This window comes from Ranitomeya variabilis, chromosome 5 (genome assembly GCF_051348905.1).
Source record: "Ranitomeya variabilis isolate aRanVar5 chromosome 5, aRanVar5.hap1, whole genome shotgun sequence".
In the NCBI taxonomy this organism is placed as follows: Eukaryota; Metazoa; Chordata; class Amphibia; order Anura; family Dendrobatidae; genus Ranitomeya; species Ranitomeya variabilis.
In genome coordinates, this window is record NC_135236.1 from 52,516,463 (window position 1) to 52,537,144 (window position 20,682).

The window sequence follows — 20,682 nt, forward strand, 5'->3', positions numbered from 1 at the left end:
ATGTGGCATGCACGGACTGCACAGAGCGCAGCTGCAGCCTCTCATGTGCCTAAAACTTGAAGCTGTTGCTCTCTCACACCCCGTTCCGAGTTTGCATACATCCACAAATCTGGATACCATAAAGACAGCTAACGATTGTTGACAATCAAGGTAGAGGACATTACCTTGACTATTCTATGCTTTGGGTAAATGTTTGAATGGGAAGGTGTGAATGTCGTGGGTCTGCTTGAGTTTCTCCATAAATAATATATGCAAATTGCCTCTTCGGAGACAAAGAGGACCTGTTGGAAGCAGCAAGTCACTATTGACCCTTTAACAAAACTTGAAACGTGACTTAGGACAAAAGCCAAATCAGAATCTCAGTTTCCAGACACTGTGTTTGGGGTTATTGCCCCTCATCAGTGCAAAGTATAAGAACAGATTTGGCTAGGTGAGAGGCTCTGGACTGAGGTCTAAGGGATAACATTTCTCCTTGTGGAGAGTGATAAGGAATAAGCCTCCATAAATAGTGAAATTCCCATAAGAATACACACCATGTTTCCATTTATCGCACCCAAATGTTCCTGGTACAACATTTGGTGCGATTCAGTATTTTTTTTTTTTGGGAGTGTCTTGTGATTGTGCTGTACAATGAATGGAATTTGAACTTACACGAGAGAATATTTATAAAGATATTTTTATTAGAACTTGTTTTATAATAACTTTTTTTTCTTTAACGTAAGACTAATCTGTCAAAGAGACCGTTTTGTAAAATTATAACCATTATATAATATATGATTGCATATATCAGGTTTCAAGAAAGAGGTATAACATCAGATGGTGTCTTTAAGGAAATACGAGAACACTGGATTACATAGTGGGCGGAGCATGACACGCACTCTCTCATTGGTGTTCTTTAAATCCCTGCTAGCTCCGCCCCTCGGGACTTGCAGTAGGCCTCATCAGTTTTGTCCGGAGTGTCCCTTTAATTAACTCTAAGTCCCTGATTTTTATAGGCATATATGAACAGAGAGCAGCTACCAATCAGATTATTGCTCACCATCCAAAGTTCTAATTGGTCGAATTGGATAAAAATAATTTTTTAAATCTACAGAACTTCATTACTTTCTATGTAACTATGAAAATTTTCTTTGCTTGTAACTTTGTTGTACCTTTTTTTTTACATTTTGGACAGTTATCCCTTTACATCTGAGCAAAATCGGTAGGAAGCCATTGCTTTAATCCTACGTAATTCTTCCACGATCGCATCATTCTTACATTAGAACTTCAGAATAATAACACAAAAGACATTTTACAAATAAATAAATTATATATTAAACTTTTTTTTTTATCCCCTCATACAATGACGTTCATATATTTACAGCCAATATGTGCAAAACAACTGTACAAAAAAAAAAATAATTATTTACACCCTTCACAATAAAAATAAAATTAAGCCAAAAAAAAAAGGAAAATTAAAAATCTCTTCACAGGTTCAGGTAGGGAGTTTTGATTTCAATACTGCATTAAAAGATTGGCTAATTTCTACCTGGTTTAATAATTAAAAAAAGAAAAAGAGGCGAGGATGAAAGTAAGGCCTTCTTACAGTTGGTGGAGGATGCGGGCAGGAGATCTTAAATAATTGTCTATGGCAATAAAAACAATGTTCTATTGATTAACAATGTATATTAACCTAGGGATTCTTTGAATATCTATATATATTTGATGTTGGGGGATGAAATAGATAGGTGTCCCATTTGGGTTAATTGGTAATCATTAGATAAGTGACGCCAGACGTGTCCTTCATGGAACAAATAGTGGGGAGGAGTTGACTAACTGTCCTAATCGCCATTTTTGGTCAACATTTACTAAAGGTCTATGTCCAGCTTAACTTTCATTCCCTAAAAGTTGATATTTCAAGTAGTAATTGCAAATTAAGGCAGCGCGGTAACGAACAGGCTCATTCCACTATAGGTAGCACCACTTCAATCAGCTTTTATCGATGTAACCTTGTACGAAGAATTAAAGCTTAAGAAACAGCCAAACTTTCCAGATTCCATACGTCAAAACTTTTTCTTCACTACCATCATACCCTGTTGGATACAGGCAGGCGAAAAATAAAATAAAAAATAAAATAAAACATATATATATATATATATATTTCAATGCTGTGCAAATAAAAAAAAAGTGATGACAAACAAAAGTTCAAAAAAGAGGAAAAAAAAATATACAAAACACTTGAGATAAAGAAAGTGCAACAGAAGGATGGGCTTTCAGAGAAATGGAGAATCGGAAGCAAATGTTGGTAGTCAATGAGGCACTTGTGGGTGATTCGAGGCCTTTTTATGGCTCGGGAGGGCAGAGAGCCTACAAAACAAGGTAATGGCTGCTCTCCCAGTCCCCAAGTTTAACCTCAAGGCAGTAAACATGTCTGACGCCCTGAGGATACATCCATATTTTCTTACAAGCTTCTTTCTGTGTTGCCCCTCATTTCTCTCCAGTTCTAGGTTTTAGTGTTTCGGAACAGTTTTTTTGTGCTTTTAAAGCAAAACATAAAATAAACCCCAGCAGGATCATCACATTTAGTCCTTCATAGTCGTCGTCCTCCCCCTCTTAGTGCGTAGATTTCTGCTTATTTCCCAGCCTTCTTCCTCCACCGGACACCTCATCAGTGTAGTTCTTCATTTTACGACAGGCGCAGGGAGGAGAAAATGGCACGACTTCAACGACACACGGGCATCTTCATAAATAATTCTCACAAAAATAGAGTAACTGCAGTCTCTCTGGACAATGTGCTCAGTGGTTTGGTTGGTAGAGTGATAAGAAAAAAAAACAAACAAAAATGAACATGAACAAAGTAAAAAAAAAAAATCTCAATAACGTCAGATTACCCTGGAGGGTATCGCTGTGTGGACGGGTACATTTTTTTGGGTTTAGCAGTCATTGCCCCTGATATATTTGAGCAGCAGAATTTGGTAATAGGCACGTCTGGTGATGGTTTCAAGCCACGTCGTCTTCCAAGCTCACCATCTGCCTCTGTGAAGAGAGAAGAGACGGCGATCAGTATTTAGAGATGATTTATATATTTCCTAAGTGCCAGATCAAGACCTTTGCAGGCCTGTTTGGCTCCTGAATTGCAATGTAAATCCTAGATCCTCTTTAGGACATAGGGATGCCTTAAAAGGGGGCTTCTCCCATCCTGAATAAGAGCAGAGTCCAACTACCAAGCAGTGGATCTCACTCTGACCGACCTGGTCAGGCAAATCATTACATGGTGGGTTATTCATTTTAAAGGGAATCTGCCAGCACGTTTTAGCTATTTAATCTGAGAGCAAAATAATATAGAGCAAGAGATTCTGATTCCAGCGATGTGCCACTTACAGGGCTGTGTGTTGTAGTTTCAATACAATCAGTGTTTTATTAGCAGGAGATTAACACTGCAGGACTAGGTGTCACGTGCCAGGCAGTCAGACTAATCTGTGTAACCCCGCCCCCCTCTACTGATTGGCAGCTTGCTAACAGCGTATACAGGAAGCTACCAATCAAGACTGTGGGCGGGGTTCTACACAGCTCAGTATTCTGAGCGCTGCCACATTTACAACAGATAAAACAGGGATTCTATCAAATCTACAAGCAGCCCAGTAAGATATATCATTGGAATCAAGCTCTCTTGCCCTATATTATGCAGCTCTGAGATTACATAGCAAAACCTGCTGACAGATTCCCTTTAATTATCATATGTAATACTGAATGTCCCCTGTATTACGGATGTCATTCTGCGTGTCACCTGATTTCCACAGAGGCGTCAGTGAGCAGTTGAATCATCAATTTTTACAGTTTTCCAAAGTAACAATGACAAATTTACTTACCGAAGGATAAGAGTATCCTTCCTGACTCCGACATATGTGAATCTCATCCTCCTCTGTTGTTTTTTGGTATACAGGATTGTCGAAGTGAATGGTATTGGTGTTTTTCAATCTCCAGTTCCTCCATAAGAGGAAGCCTCCGAATGCAACCAAGCACAGAATTACTGAAGGGAAAAAAAAACAAGAGGACGGCATTTGTTAGATTTTTCCTTAAAACATACGTCTATGTCTGGTTGTATATGGAAACAGTGAGTATTGACTCAGATAAGTCCATAATTAGATCCATCAATTTGTAAAAAATAAAATAAAATGGCAAATTATGCAGTAAATGGAACTCACCAACAGGGATGACGATGTAGATGGCGTTGGAACGAGCATGAGATTCTGCCGTCTCCATTTTCACGTCACCGTTATTCCCGGCTGTAAATAAAGCCATCATTTAGTAAAAGCTTAATATACTAGACTAAACTTAGAAATCTTCAGATCGCAAGAGGAGATAGTTGTACCTGGATATGACTCTGTGGTGCTGCGGATTCCTGGTGTCGACAGATCGAGGTTTCTCTTTGCGCTTTGTGTCGTCATTTTGCTAGTGGTTGGTTGGATGGTGGTTCTAGTGGTAGTTGGGATGGTGGTTGTAGTAGATGGCGGCCTTGTTGTAGGCTGTTTTGGTTTAATAGTAGAAGGCGTCCTGGTTGGGGTGGTGATGAGTTTGGCCAGAGTCGTACTCCTCGAAGTTACAACAGGAGGCGAGGTGACATTGGTCAACACTGGTTCTGTAGAAACAAATATTGCATTTATTAGATACTCCTACATTTTATTACTAGTTTTATGCGTATAAAACACAAAGGCGACGATTCATCATTTCCTATTTTTTATTTTGTGGTATTTGTTGCCACAGTCTTCCGAATTTTGTGCAAAATCAAAAATGCTCTTTCCTTTCGAAAGCCAAAAAATTTACACGTTCCATTGAAAAAGATTTGCGCAAAAAATTCAGTTGTATTAATGAAAAAAAAAAAAAAAATGAAAAATTCACTCCGGGAAAGGATGGATTGAAATACACTTTTTAAAAAAGAAAAAATAAAGTCGCTATGGTTGAATCGACCACAAACATCTGCAAAAAATAGATGGCGAACAGAGGAAAGACAACAGATGAAAGAGACTTCACGAAAGGCACAAATGAAAAGAAGAACTGGGTGCAAATCAAAAACAGGCATAAAACACCAAAGACTAGACAGTAAAAAAAAAAAACTATGGGCAAATACAATAAAGAATCTGGGAAAAATACAACATAGGACGTTTAGAGATATGGGGCCTGAAAAGGTGAAGGTTAAGGGTAGGGTGATCCAACCATTTTCTCCACAATCAAGAGAAACGGTCTGATTATTCTGATCAGAGCGGAAGTTTTTCTCGGAATGTGGAGAGAGGAAAGAAAAAAAAAAAAAAGAACAGTTTCCATCCGTCCGATTTTTTTTTTTTTCCCGGACCCGTAGACTTGCATTACTGATTTTGATCCAACACTCGGATCAAAATTTTACATGTGCGCAGCCCCATAAATTATCATAGATACAAGTGCTATCCGTCAAAACCATGGATAGATCCTGTCCGAAAATATCGGTCACGTGCATGAGCCCTAAGGTAAAAAGGTTAGGAGACCCTTAATGTAGGTACCGACTAATAACTCTGAGGAGAAACCATACCTTTTCCGCAGCTCCTCATGTCAAGACCCAGGTACTCTCCGTCAGGACAGGCACAAGTATACTTGGGGGAATGTGCATTGATTTGTGGAGCAGGCAAGCACAGGTATTCGCATCCTCCATTTTCAAGATTCAAATGGCACCAGTTTTGAGCTAAAAACAAAAATTTGTCATGTTTATATATATATATATATTAAAAAAAAAATACTATAGTATAACTCGATAAATCTAGTATTTAGAAAGTGTTGCTGTAGTTTTAGCGACAACGTAGAAATTTTCATCAGTGAGAATCTGGATGATAGGACCCCTGAAAGTGGATGACTTAGCTGAGCTCGGGGGCACCTACGGCTGAGCTTGGTGCTCCTCCAGCTGAGCTCAGTGCTCCTCTGGCTGAGCTCGGTTCTCCTCCGGCTGAGCTAGGTGCCCCTCTGGCTGAGCTCAGTGCCCCTCTGGCTGAGCTTGGTGCCTCTCCGGCTGAGCTTGGTGCCCCTCTGGCTGAACTCATTGCTACTCTGGCTGAGCTTGGTGCCCCTCCGACTGAGCTTGGTGCCTCTCCGGCTGAGCTTGGTGCCCCTCTGGCTGAGCTCGGTGCCCCTCTGGCTGAACTCATTGCTACACTGGCTGAGCTTGGTGCCCCTCCGACTGAGCTAGGTGCCCCTCTGGCTGAGCTTGGTGCCTCTCCGGCTGAGCTTGGTGCCCCTCTGGCTGAGCTCGGTGCCCCTCTGGCTGAACTCATTGCTACTCTGGCTGAGCTTGGTGCCCCTCCGACTGAGCTTGGTGCCCCTCTGACTGAGCTCGGTGGCCCTCCGGCTGACCTCAGTGCTCCTCCGGCTGAGCTCGGTGCTCCTCCGGCTGAGCTCGGTGCCCCTCCGGCTGAGCTTGGTGCTTCTCTGGCTGAGCTTGGTGCTTCTCTGGCTGAGCTTGATGCCCCTCTGGCTGAGCTTGGTGCCCCTCCGGCTGAGCTTGGTGCCCCTCCGGCTGAGCTTGGTGCCCCTCCGGCTGAGCTTGGTGCCCCTCCGGCTGAGCTTGGTACCCCTCCGGCTGAGTTTGGTGCCCCTCCGAATGTTATGTGTTTGGTATGGCTATCCTCAGAGATGCAAGCATAGCGATGCACAATTTTTATGGCCTCAACTTTGGGGATCAGATGAGCACAACCAATCACAGGCGAAGGTGCATGAGCAGTGGGAGCCCCAGCATCCGGACCCTTAACCAATTGATACTTCCGACGTGTCACGTGGTCACAATGCACTGGTAAAATATCCCGAATACTATATTATGAGATGATGATGCCATTTTTCATCAACGTCTTACCTTCAGGCTGTCCCCTGTTGTGATACAGGACGATGTCTTCTGGTGATAGGAGATTTTCCGCCACCTTCTTGATTTGCTCTCCGGTCAGCCTGTTAGCGCTGAATATGGCTTCATTGTAAATATCGGTCCAGAAAACCAGGTCCTTAACAAAGTAAAACAAATGTTGAAGAGCGTTAAAAGTGAGGAACAGTGCAGGCAAATATTTATAGTCAAGCATGTTTAAGAAGTGGTGTGAGTGCACTTACAGGTACGAGACAAAGCACTTGGAGAAATATTTGGCAGTGGTACAACTTGCATCAAATTTTATGTCTGGAATTAGGAGAAAAGTATAGAATAACTTACCTCAAAAATGGTAAGGCCGAATGGGTGGGATAAGTAATGTTCATCGGCAATGACTATCCGTCTGTTTCCGCCAGTAACGTCAATGCTGGACAGTGTGTGTAATTTGGAGTCCACCCAGTACAGTCTCTGGTGGGCCAGATCTAAAGGGGAATACAACATGGACGATTAGTAATGTCCTGTATAGGTTTTATCTGATATTTTGCACCATCCCCATGATCCTTGCACCATGGTCCTCCCATGAAGAGCAGGTAACACTCACCCAAAGTGATCCCATTGGGCCATTCAATATTATTATCAACCAGAGTCTGTCGGACAGCTCCGTTCAAGCCACCCTTCTCGATTTTGGCAGGTGAGCCCCAGTCGGTCCAGTACATAAACCTGAAACAGTAAAAAATTGATAATTTAATATTCAATATGGACATCGCAAATTTATGAGCCGATAATTTCCAGCCTTTTCAGCTATTGCAAGGCTATAACTCCAAGGCTATCATTGCATAATCTAGTGGCAGGAAATCTCTGCCTAAAAAAATAATAAATAAAATCAACAATTATTTACCCTTTTGTGGGATCCACCACAATGTCACGCGGCTTGGCCAGACCTTCTTTGAAGAGTGTTTTTCGCTTCGAGCCGGCAGTATTGGCCACAGAGATGCTGCTGATGGCGGAGTCTGTCCAGTATAGGTTGGCGTGGATCCAATCTACGGCGATACCATCTGGGGCTAAAATTTCATTACTGATGACAGTCTCGTGGTGGGAAAAGTTATAAGCCTTGTCCATTAAAGCACTGTACGGGGAAAGAATGGGAAGATTAGTCTTGTCACATCAAGAGCAATGAGGAACAGGTACAAACATAGACAGAAAGGATGAGAACGGATGTCACTCTCGTTACCTGTAGATTTTCTTCTGGGATAAGTCAGACCAGTAGATTTTATTGCTTGCAATCTCCATGTCGAGTGCCACTACGTTTTTAAGACTTGGGATGAAACTTGTGTACTCTCTTCTGTCCAGTGTCATTTTCCTCACCTCATGTCGGTTGGTGAAAAAGAGGGAAGCCACTGTGCCTAAATAGCAAAAATAATAAAAAAAATAACACTTTAAAAGCTGATCAATCCCATGTGCAAGCAATAAGATAAATGCTTTGAAATATGGACACTATGGGTGGGTTTTCTATGCAACAACCAGAGGATGGCTTCCAGCTCATCCGTATAAATGACAGGTCACAGGGTAATGATACTTTTCTGCAATGCTGCGACCGAAGCAGGTGAAAAGTGGGTAAAGTTGAAGATTTCGAGGCAGTATAATAAGGTTTTTTGCAACTGGAACCTTAGCAAAAAAATCCTCTTTAACCTTCTTTTTCATATTGTACTCACCAATGCTTTTGCAGGACTCGGTCATGGGGTCGATCTGGTAGCCCTCGTCGCATTCGCACTTGTAGCTTCCTTCCAAGTTGATGCAGATTTGGCTGCAGATGTCAGGTCGTTCACATTCATTAATATCTAAAGGGACAAAGATTGAGGCCTAAATAAATTCTGATCACATGGAGATAAATTTAACTCAAATGGAAACTTTAGACAACAATTTACCTTCACATTTCCTTGCGCCCACCAGACGATATCCCTCTGGGCATAAACACTCGTGTCCGATCTTGAGGTCCTTGCAAATATGAGAGCAGCCGCCATTTCTTTTCATGCATTCATTGTCACCTGGAGATAGTACGACGTGTAAATGCATAAACCTCACGTGGGATGATAGGAGGATGATGCTGGAGGGATGAGGGGGGGTTATACTTACCACACTCTTTCAGTGGTTCATCTGACCAGTCTTTGCAGTCTTTGTCCCCGTTACACACTCGGTCCATACTGATACATTCTCCGCTGGAACATCTGAACTTCTCGGGGCCATCGCATTTTGTCTCTGAATTTAAAAAAATAAAAGATATTTAGCTTCTCCATTACTAAGACGTGTCCTATGCAGAGTGCCAGATCCGATTGCTTGTCGTCAGGTAGGACTCTTACCGTTCGCACAGCCTAGTTCATCGCTTCCGTCTTCACAGTCGTATTGTTGGTTGCACTGCCGGCTGCCGTGAATACATTTCCCGTTGGTACACTGGAACTGGTCGGGACTGCAGGTTGGTTTTTCTAAAATTATGAACAAATTAAAATTCAACTTCTGTCAACTCTTGCAAACTCTAAAATGAGACATATATAATGAATAGAAACCGCAGCAATGTTCCTGCAAGTATTGGACCTTGTGATTGCCAGATCCTTCAGATTTCAACATTCCATTGGTTGTTTTCGAAAACAGAGAATATTTTAGCTCCCCGATTCTGTGTGCGAGCAGCAGACACTGCTCATGGTACGTACCACAGTTTTTCTCGTCAGATTTGTCCTTGCAGTCGACACCGCCATCACATTTCCAGCTCATGTGTATACACTCGCCACTGCCACAGTGGAACTCTAGAGGAGAGCAGGGTTTGTCCGTCTTGATCGGCTCCTTTCCTTCACAGCTCTCTTCGTCAGAGCCATCTTCACAGTCGGGATCCCCATCGCATGTCCATAGTTTAGGGATGCAGACGGTAGAGTTCTTGCATTGAAAAAAGTTTGGGTTGCAGGTGGGTACAGGACAGGAGTCCTCATCGCTGCTGTCATCACAGTCATGGTCGCCATCGCATACGTACGCAACAGAGATGCACATTCCGCTGTTGCACTGGAACTGATCATCGAAGGCGCAAGGTTTGCGAGCTGTAATCAAATGAGGAGTCCAAATCAGCCCTAAACTCATTCACAAACATAGAAAACCTATGTTCTGTGGTGTCCACACACACATAGTCAAGACATGACACCTACTGCAGTCCTTCTCATCAGAACCATTTTCACAGTCTTCTTGGTCATCACACTGCCATGACTTGGGGATACATCGGTTGGACCGGCCGCCACAGCTGAACTGGTCAGAGCTGCATGTTTTTTCATCTGGTGGGAAAGACGAGAACGTATTATACACTGAATTACACAAAATGTTCAGGGTTTGTTTGATGCCTAGAAATGGTTCTTACGGCAGATTTCCTGAAACTCGTCAGAACCATCCCTACACTCCTCGCTGCCGTCACAGACCCACTTGTATGGGATACACTTCCCGTCGTCACATTGAAACTCGTTTCTTTCACACTTGGTGATCCCTAAGAGAGCAAAAAATATATATATAATACATATGTAATATACTTTTTTATATTGTTAAGAGTTAATAATAAAATATACTAATAGAAATGCTGATAATAAAAATATAATCCAGTACTAATAGATAATAGTTAGAATACTGTTATACACACACAGATATACTTGGATATTTGGTATTATTTGGGCACCACAAGGAGCAGGCTCGGACTGGCCCATGGGAGAACAGGTGAATTCCCTGGTGGACTGCTCTGCAGGAGTGTGAGCAAAGTAGTAGCTGGCACAATATAGTTGATTCACTACGTAGACAAGCCAGCAACTCATTGTTCATTTAACAAGCAACCCAATGTGTTGTATAGAACAGTAGGCAAATTTGTGAATTAGGGGGCGAATCATGGCCCCCCAGTGTCAATGTTACTGGTGGAATCTCGGTACCTCAGTCGGACACTGATAGGGAACATCATAACGGGAAGGTGGGCACAGAAAGTACAGCATTGGGCATCAAACAAGCGAAGGCTATCACCAGACTAATCGTTGGTTATCCCTATTTTATTTTATGGTTTTTCGACTCCATAATATACAAAATTTCTGCCCAATTTATGCCGGATTAAAGGAATTTAACTTTAATAACATGGAAGCAAAAAAGTTGAATGAACTAAATCAATGTAAGGCATATCACACCACATGCTTGGCAAATCTATAACCGTAAAATGGGGCTTTGGAAAGAGAAAGAAAATGCCTGAAAATTAAGCACGACACTTAGAAGGAAGTTTGTTCATTATACATATATAGTAACTTGCTAATACGCTGCCTCGGACTTATGCAGTGAATATTTTAATGATATCCGAAGTCTTGATGTGAGATAAGGGAATGCACCTTACATAGATTCAAGGGGTAAGAGACAAGAAGAGGCTAAGATCATAGGTAATGAACATGGAAGCCGCCTCAGGAGTTGGAAGTCATGTCTCCAGAGACAGGTGTACTGTTAAAGATAGATCCATCATTGCCTCCCCAGAGGGAAATCTGACGGCCCCACGGGTCCTCAAGCTTATTATCAGAACGATTGAGTCACAATGACAACATTAGAGTAGAAAACTGCTCATAAAACGCTTTCTCTCTGCCATATTTAAAAAAAGAACTGAATTGCAGCTCCACTTAGATGCCACGACATAAGCCGGCCATATACATATGGTGAAGATTTCCAGGCAGAGAGAGGAGGACGTATTCATTTCACATAGGAGTGGCTAAGCTTTCGCATACCACCAGCTTTAAGTCAGCCCGGTCTATTCCAGTCTCTCCGAGGAATGAAGGCATTTTTCATGAGGGAGCGAGAAATATAAGATACAGGACGTGCGCCAAGTTTTTCTAGACTGAGAAGAAAAATTTACGAAAGTAGATTGAGACGAGAGCTCTCGTTTCTTATTTACACCCATATTACACCCTAAGACAAGTTAGAACATCCCAGAGCGGCCTTGTTTTGTATATTTTAGATTATACAAGATCGGGAGCGGCTTCACGCCGAGATGCGGTAGCTTTCTTTATTTTGAGTATATACATGGCCATATGCCCTATTTTGAGAGGATATGGTGAAGTGTGTTATATAAAGAAAAGGTGGGCCTAGTCAAAAAACAAAAATCAGCAGAATACCACCTTCGTTGTGTTCTTGGTTCACGATACCCAAGTTCCTTTGTCAGACATAAGCGTGGGGTATGACCCTTAGACGGTATCCCAATTTTGCCAATATTACATGGCTTATCCGGCGGTTCGTGATACCGATAGGATAAGACAATTAAGAAAATCTTAAAAAGATTTAACAAAACTTTGAGGCTTCTAATAAAAGCCTTCCGAAGAGCATAGATGTCTAAAAAATGTAGCCACAAAAATAAAAAAAAGACCCTATCGCCTAAGGCAGGATTCATTTTTTCACGCCACCGCTGTGTATCTTCAAACGAATTTATAGTAATAGACCCAACAACACATGTTATTTTATTCTGGGCTCCTCCAGTAACGCGCACCAGGTAGTATTTCACCATCTACAATAGTAACCAGGTGCGACTCGAAGAAAATCTGGCTTAAATATTAACAGTGTAAACGCCCACACGTGAACTTTATCCCTTTTTTATATCAATTATCCAGGAAGATATTAAAAATGAAGAGCCCGGCGCAAATGTGGAAACCATAAGTAAAAACAAGGGTCAAGTCGGTAGCCTCCCCCTCCTCAATAATCGACCAAGTTCATGTACATTTAGACATACATAACATCCCTGTTGTCTTTCATGTATGTAATACACACAGCATTTTTCGGTAAAGAACAGTGTTTTGCATCACATATTACTTCCTCCAGACACAAAAAAGGTAAATTCCAGCACATTGTGTGATATTTCTACATAATGGGGGTGACCATCGTTAAAGTTCTCATGAAAAATACCAAGACCTAAAATATTCTTGCACTTCCTGTTAATCATCTTACTTAAAGGGCTGGTCTGAAACCATTATTTTAAAAAGGTTTGTCTATTTAATATCATGATCTAATTTCTTTTCTAATATACTTTAATTAAAAAGTCCCTATTGTTCTCTCATTATGCTACCTAACTGCTTTGTTTTACCTTCTTCCGTTTGATGACTCTTCGTTTGAGAACCCCCAGTAATACGTGTCTTAAAAGAAGAGTCATCAGTGACATTCGTTTCAGGGGCCAGGCTAATCCTTGCTCTACTGACCATGAATCAACTGCAAATTCCGATGTATGCTCAGTCAGATCTTGTCACTGTGCACTGTTTTTCCCAGTGCACAGTGACAATGCGCTCCCTCGCCAGCTCTGATAGGAAGTGACGAGCTGGCAAGAGAGCGTACTCAAGTCACTTGCGGGGACAGCATTGGTCTTTGCTTTTGCTGCACTCGGGGTTTTCTACATACAATGCACACTGACAGAGCACTCTTGTCGGCTGGTCACTTCTCATCAGAGCCAACGAGGGAGTGCACTGTCACTGTGCATGCTGCACAGCGACAAGAACCTATTGAGCATATGTCAGAATTGACAACAGACGCATGCTCAGTAGAGCAGGAACTCAGCCCAGCCGCTGCAATGGGCATTACTAATGACACTTCGTTCAGGGAGGCAGCAGAGTCTGCAGCAGTGACCATTCTTTTATCCCAGCATGCACTACAGATTCTCAAATGAGGCGTCAAACAGGAAAAAGATTAAAAAAATATATAATAAAGCAGTTAGATAGCATAATGAGGGAATGATAGGGACTTTTTAATTAAAGTATATTAGAAAAAGATTAATTATGACATTAGACAGACATTTAGGATTAAAATAAATGTTAGTTTCAGACCACCCCTTCAAGAATTATAGCCAACCTCTCTCCAGTCTAAAATGTCTAATAACAGGTAGCATGTAGCATGTGTCCCTTTAAGAAACCATTCACCTTCTCAGGATCCTTCTTGAGTGTCTTACAAGGACTATGTCCTCTTCACCTCTTCCGACTGTGATAAGGTTATATATCAAATAGGCACGTGCGTCGTCATAATTGTGATATATTGCTTTTACTTGTACTGGCTTATCTAGTGTGGAAACTCTGCATAAAGTAATGTGACTCACACGGTGGAGTTTTAGCATGAAAGATTTACTCAAAATTTAGGGTTGGACCTCTAGGAAATTATGGTAGGAAGCAAGGTTATTTTTTATCTTGTAGGAGTTCCTGATAGTAATTATTAGAAATGACCGAACTAACATACAAGATATACACTTAACATAGTAAAGGGGCTGGATAGAAAAAAAGTAGACCTTTTTTGCCACACTGCTTTTCGGGAACAAACTGGAGGTCCATTCTTATGGATAAAACAAGCTCGAGAAGCGTTCACTGGAGACAACTATATGAGAAATCATAAAGGGGTTGGGTTGTCTTAGGCTTCTTTCACACTTCCGTTTTTACAATCTGCACAGGATCCGTCAAAATGTTGAAATGGCGGATCCTGTGCAGATGGTAAAAAAGGGTGCACTGGGCAAGTTTTTCTGACGGACCCGTCGAGACTATGTGAACCTGTTGTGTATGCGTCTTCGCAGCGGTTTTCCGCTGCAAAAACGCATATACAACACAACCCAGGTTTAAAAATAATTTTTAAAAAAATCGCAATATTCTTACCTTCCGGCATCCCACGCAGCGTTACCGATGCTCCCGGCAACTAGCGTTTCCATGGATGCATTGCGTGCAATGACCTCTGATGATGCCATCGGGTCATTTCGCAATGCATCCATGGGAAACCCAGCTGCTGGGAGCATCGGTAACGCTGCGCGGGACGCCGGAAGGTAAGAATATTTAGATTTTTTATGTTTTTAATTATTTTTAACATTATACCTTGTTACTATTCATGCTGCATAGGCAGCATCAATAGTAAAAAGAGAGAGAGAGAGCAAGCGAGAGAGAATTTCCCTGACTGGAAATTCTTCCTCCCATGCTCAGTTTCAAAAGACGGCACCCGTCGCTGGATTCCTGCTTTTCACAGTCAGCGACAGATCCTGCGCCCATAGGCTTCCATTGTAGCCAACGACGGGCAGCGCAGGACCCATCGCTGAGCGATTTTCCGACGTGCAGAAAAAAAGTTCCTCTGTGCGTTGTCCCCGCCCAACGGACAGCAGTTTTCCGACGGATCCAGTGCACGACGGATGAAGCGGATGGCCATCCGTCACAATCAGGCTACTTTCACACTAGCGTTAACTGCAATACGTCGCAAATGCGTCGTTTTGCCGAAACTACGCATCCAGCAAAAGTTCTTGCTGGATACGTTTTTTCGTCATAGACTAACATTAGCGACGCATTTGCGACGCATTGCCAAACGGTGCGTCCGTTTTGCGACGCTTGGGCGTGTGGTAGCAGACCGTCGGGAGAAAAAAACGTTACATGTAACGTTTTTTGCTCCCGACGGTCCGCTTTTTCCGACCGCGCATGCGCGGCCGGAACTCCGCCCCCACCTCCCCGCACTTCCCCGCACCTCACAATGGGGCAGCGGATGCGTGGGAAAAATGCATCCGCTGCCCCCGTTGTGCGGCGGAGACCACGCTAGCGTCGGGAACGTCGGCCCGACGCACGGCGACGGGTTGTTCCCGACGCTAGTGTGAAAGTAGCCTCAGTCGCTAATACAAGTCTATGGGAAAAAACAGGATCCAGCAGAAAAATTTGCTGGATCCTGTTTTTCCAAAAATCGACGGATTTTGATGGGAGCTAAAAGACGGAAGTGTGAAAGAGGCCTTATTTTGACAATCCCTGTAAGGTCTTGTTCACATGTAGCAATTATGATATTTTTATGTACTGTACGTGCCAAAAAAAAAAACAACAACATAGATCTTCACAGTACAAACAAAATGAATGAGATTCCTAAAATCTCATTTACACAGTACAATTTTTACAGCTAGTCAATTTTTTTCGGTGTTTTTACTATAGTTTGTCCCCATTTAGACCAAAGTGGTTTGGGATTAAAAAAAAAATGCACCAAAAGCGTATGTAGTTTATTCTGTAGTTTTCTGGACATAGCCTGTGGGTTATATGTAGAAAAGAAACACATGAAAGTGTGAACATACCCTTAAAGTATATGACTCTAAAGAGTTGATATGAGATGTAAAATCATAACTAATTTATTTGAGAAACAGTACCACTGTCTTTCACGCTGTTGAGGTATTGCGGCTCAGCCACCTTTAGCTTAATAGTGTTCACCCGCAGGGACCTCTTTTTATCATCCAGAGCAGAAAGCAGGTGCAGTAAATAGCATCTGCCCCACAGGATGTGCCACACTATATGCATGAACGTCCAAGGTTCAACTACTAGGTAGATTCCATGGTGATAAAATAGTCACAGGCGGAACTTCTTAATTAACGGCTTGTCCAAAGTTGACATTACTCGTCACATAAATTTCAGAATGATTAGAAATGTAATCTGGGACAGTATTTAATTTTTCATGTAATGCTAAACTCCCTGGTCGTTTAGGGTAGTGACTATGTTAAATGCAACTTCCAAAGTGGTTCTGGTCATTGAAGAGGTCAATAGTAAATTCATGTTGCCCTTCGTCAAGATGACACCAAGGAAATGTGCGCCTTGCCTCTCCCTAAAATAATCTATAGATATAGTACTCCTTGTAAATCTTTAGTCAACGACGTAAGAAGAACCTTCCGATATCGTAAGCAAAGTCTTCAAAGCAGCTTTTAAACAGTTCCAGTGAATACGAATTGTGAAAACGTGTGGTTTTCTGCCATCTTGGTCTGAACTATCGGAAACAGGCATTGTGTGCACTGTACGCCAGACGTAGATAAGTTACAGGCTTGGTCGGAGCGAAACAGAAGCTTGAGCAACATAGGGTGTGGCCTCTTTCTCTCTCTGAGATGTTAGTGATGACAGCTTGGCGTAAACTAAGGTTGCTGCAACGTGGACAGCTACGAAAAGACCAAATATTAGGCCGGGGCCACACTTGCGAGTGCAATGCGAGAAACTCGCGCAAGTCTCTCGCCTCAATACCCGGCACTGCCGCCGGAACTCAGGACCGAAGCGTGCGGCTGTATGTATTTCTATATTGAGGCGAGAGACTTGCATTGCACTCGCAAGTGTGACCCCGGCCTTAAAAGTAAGAACTGAAGAAGCTCAGCTGATTATAATGGATCAATGCTTTCCGAATATGCCCACCTGTAAAGACAAGGATAGAGGGGCAATAGTGGGATAAAAGAAGATGTAGCCTGCTCAGGGCCTCCTTTTATTTGCCAGGCATAAGGATGTAGCAAAGAGATTAGCAATGGTGGAAGAAGTTGCTGAAAGTGAACCAATGTAAATAAATTTCAGATTTTTCTTCACATTATAGCCTCTGACACAAGCCACGCAAGGACTTCGACTCTATTCACACTATAAAAAAGTTCTAATTCTTGTACTGTTACTTGGTCGTCTGATATTGAGTCATAGGAAATTTTTCACTTAACAAGTAACTACTCTTTAAAAACCGAGAGGTAGCGAAAAACTAATGGACTCTGTTCGGAGAAGAGACTTTGCCAGTTAGGACCATTGATTATGGAAGAAAGTGGGGGAAGCGAGGCGTGCCGTGTAGCCAACCCGGACGTATCCATGTAATATCATCATTTCGATCTACTTCCTCCTTAAATATATGACCAATTCAGGTGAGACGATAAAATCAAGCTCAATTTACCGTGGGGCAAAAAGTGAGAAGCGACAAGTGCAAAATCTCGCAATGGTGTCCTTTACCCGTAATTCGACAAGACGTGCGCTATAAAACTTTAACTAATCTGATCGTAAATGATTTATCGATTGGGACGGATTTTATTTTTTTCTGAGAAAATTGGATTCTGGCGTATTCTTTTGCGATATTTTAGTAGATCAGAAGAAAAATATTAACACTGTTCAAAGCGTCTGGCAAACTTTATTACAAGCAGGAGGAGGCTTCCATTTTACCTCACAGATCTTGAGGCATTTACTTCAGCTCTTACTATGGAAACATATGCAGTATTTATAACTCACACAAGCATGGAAAGCATCCATGTACGTGAGGTAAACGCTGCTATCGGCCAGCATGGCGCAGGGGGCCACCACACCCTTGCCTCACACACTGAATCTGAGGAGGGGACACGAGTGACGCACTCATCCTCCCCTCCGCATGAAATGGGCGGGAATGAAATAATCTACACAGAAGGAGATAACTGTCGATTTTAACCCCTCCCCTCTTGTGTTCCCATTGGCTGCGGGGGCGGAGGCTCGCGATCGGCAGATTTCACGTTGCCCAATCGGATGACGTAACAGCGGCGGCCCATTCATGTCGTAGGCGTGGCTAGGAGTAGAGCGGTTCAGTGACCAGTCAGTCACTGTGCGTGCACCGTGTGTGTGACTGTGACTGAAGTAGAAGCCGGTTGTAAATGTCAGATCTCTTAGTGCTCGGCTAATATCACGATAATGTGATATATCACGATAGGACAAACGATAAACTACACTTATTGGCTGCTGAGCTGTGATTGGCAACCTTTACCTCAGACCCGCCCCTCTTATCATACAGTGGTTATCTGAGGTAAAGATGCTCCCCCCTCCCACCTGGAAACCCCAATAATGGCTGACAAGCCACATGTGAGAAGGTTAATTCTGTAAATAAAGCAAAACAGCCACCCTAAAGCCAGTCTCACCTGCTGAGACTTGTAGTCCCACTACAAAAAGACTCCCAATATCTTGGTATATATATATCACCTAGGGACCCTCCATTACAAGGAGGGGTCTGCATCATATATTTACCATACTCTTCACAGCGGAAGTGCTAAGACAGACCAGAGTGGGGATATATATATAGATAGATAGATAGATAGATAGATAGATAGATAGAGGTTTATTACAGGGACGGATACATAGAAGGGGCCCCTGTGCAAGAACAATATTTGGGCCCTTTTGCAGCCTAGTAGCCCATCACAATGCACAACTCCACCTGCTTTGGGGGTACAAGTGGCCCCCTGATCAATGATATGTCCGCCCCCGGTTTATTATATACATATATAGATGTACACACACACATATCATAACCGTCTGATATATATAATAAACCTATAAGCAGTTGTATACGTGCAACATGATAGTATATAAATATATATATATATATATATATATATATATATATACACACACAGTATACCCAACCTATATTTCAAACATATAGACCTGATGATATGTGCGACATAATGCTATGGAGATTAATAGATAGATAGATAGACATACTGTATATACACATGTGCAGCAGTATTATAAGCAACTAATATATGTATATATATAAGAAACCAGAGTATACGTGTGACATAACAGTACAGATATAAACATATTACAAGCAATTATTATTTATACTAAACCCGCGCATACGTGTGAAATGATGATATATGTAGGTTTCGGCGATGGCACTTACCTGAGATGGCAGATACAAGATGTATTAATAAAAACAGAACGAAAATCTCCGAGATCCTGGAAGGTCCCATATTAGTAATACTGCAAATCAGACCCTCTACTACTAGACACAAGCCCCCCTTTATATATATATATATATATATATAGGTATATTGCAGCGTCCAGGTCTCCCTGCCTTGTGCCCAGGATGCAAACACTTCTAGTGCAAATTGCAGAATGTCCAGGACAACCCTGAGTGAATTTCAATTAATTTGTTTTTTTTTTCCTCCTCCAATACACATTACTAGTGGGCAGGGACTAAAAGTGGTGTGATTTTTAAAAGATAGGGAGTACTTCCCAGTGAGGTGGGGCTTATAACACATGATGTGACATAGACAAGTGCTTCCCTATGCTGGGCACACCCCGGGGGCTGACTCATTTCCTATAGGTACCCTGGGCACTCCTACTTGCATACCTCACATGCCTTCATACACATTGGGTATATCACATGAAACCCAAATAATGCATTTATGGTGGCCTGTGCCTGCGCCTGTAGGGTCTGTGTATCTCCCTGCAAAGCTAGCAGAATAGGAAATAGGGCTGCAGCATGAATTTCAGCCATAGCCCCCTCCCTTCCCTTGCACAGATATGGGAATCCAGCACTGTTTTGGCATAGATAAAAACCTATTTGACCACAAGCACTCTGAAAATTGAAAACAGTCATATTGCAAATTCAGAACAGCGCAGCCAGATGTTTTTATTCCACGTAATATGTCTCCATGTTTGCAGGCATCTGCACATGTGGAGGGGATGCAGCAGTGGCGAGTTTGGAGAAGGAGAGCTGAGTTAATTGTCGGTAAACACATTTTATTACGGATCGCGGTCTCTTAACAGTGTTTTTCCTGAACACTAGGTAAATGTACTATATTAAAGTGAAAGTCAAGTAAAAAAAAACAAATTTGCAATTTACTTCTTATTAAAAAAAAATCCCTTCCGTCCTCAAGAATAGTTTGTTGCCTTGGTCCTCGGCTACTCTTAGGGTATGTTTCCACTGTCAGGATGGTCAGCGGTATCGCCGCAGCGGCGAAGCCGCTCGGCGCTAAGCCCCGCCCCCTTTCTGGGACGCGATCATGCCGGATGTGTTAACTCTTCACATCCGGGATGATCGCTCTCTCCCATAGCGCCCTGTGATATGCCTTGCGGGGACGCTGCGTCCCCGCAAGGTGGACGGACATGCTGCGATCTGAAAAGACGCGCAGCATGTCCGGAGTCGCAGGGCCGCCGCGTGCGGGTTTCCACGCATAGTGGAGACGGGATTTCATAAAATCCCCTCCACTATGCTGGAACATCTGGACGCTGCTTGTTTGACGCTGCAGCTCTGCGCAGCGTCAAACAAGCAGCGTTTCCTGACCGTGG

General features: G+C 42.5%; 1 protein-coding gene across 1 annotated transcript; it reads right to left on the reverse strand.

Moving 5' to 3' along the window:
* Nucleotides 1–1,289: 1,289 nt before the first annotated feature.
* LDLR (low density lipoprotein receptor) lies at nt 1,290–19,511 on the reverse strand. The gene is made up of 18 exons (XM_077261979.1): nt 19,289–19,511; nt 10,245–10,367; nt 10,039–10,161; nt 9,556–9,933; nt 9,208–9,330; nt 8,984–9,106; nt 8,776–8,895; nt 8,563–8,688; nt 8,082–8,253; nt 7,749–7,976; nt 7,452–7,570; nt 7,193–7,332; nt 6,851–6,992; nt 5,543–5,692; nt 4,352–4,618; nt 4,185–4,265; nt 3,849–4,009; nt 1,290–3,015 (listed from the first exon to the last, which is right to left on the reverse strand). The coding sequence occupies exons 1-18, from the start codon at nt 19,356–19,358 to the stop codon at nt 2,980–2,982; spliced, it is 2,682 nt and encodes an 893-aa protein (XP_077118094.1). The 5' UTR covers nt 19,359–19,511; the 3' UTR covers nt 1,290–2,979.
* Nucleotides 19,512–20,682: the final 1,171 nt, after the last annotated feature.

Bases quoted from the DNA above. Each gene is read 5' to 3' on its own strand.
- LDLR (XM_077261979.1), bottom strand. From the start codon at position 19,358: ATGGGACCTTCCAGGATCTCGGAGATTTTCGTTCTGTTTTTATTAATA. The intron at 7,571-7,748 runs GTAAATAATTGT...TTACTGTTTCAG, and splicing joins GTGGTGGATCCCACAAAAGG to GTTTATGTACTGGACCGACT. The intron at 3,016-3,848 runs GTAAGTAAATTT...CTCTCTTCACAG, and splicing joins AAGGATACTCTTATCCTTCG to AGGCAGATGGTGAGCTTGGA.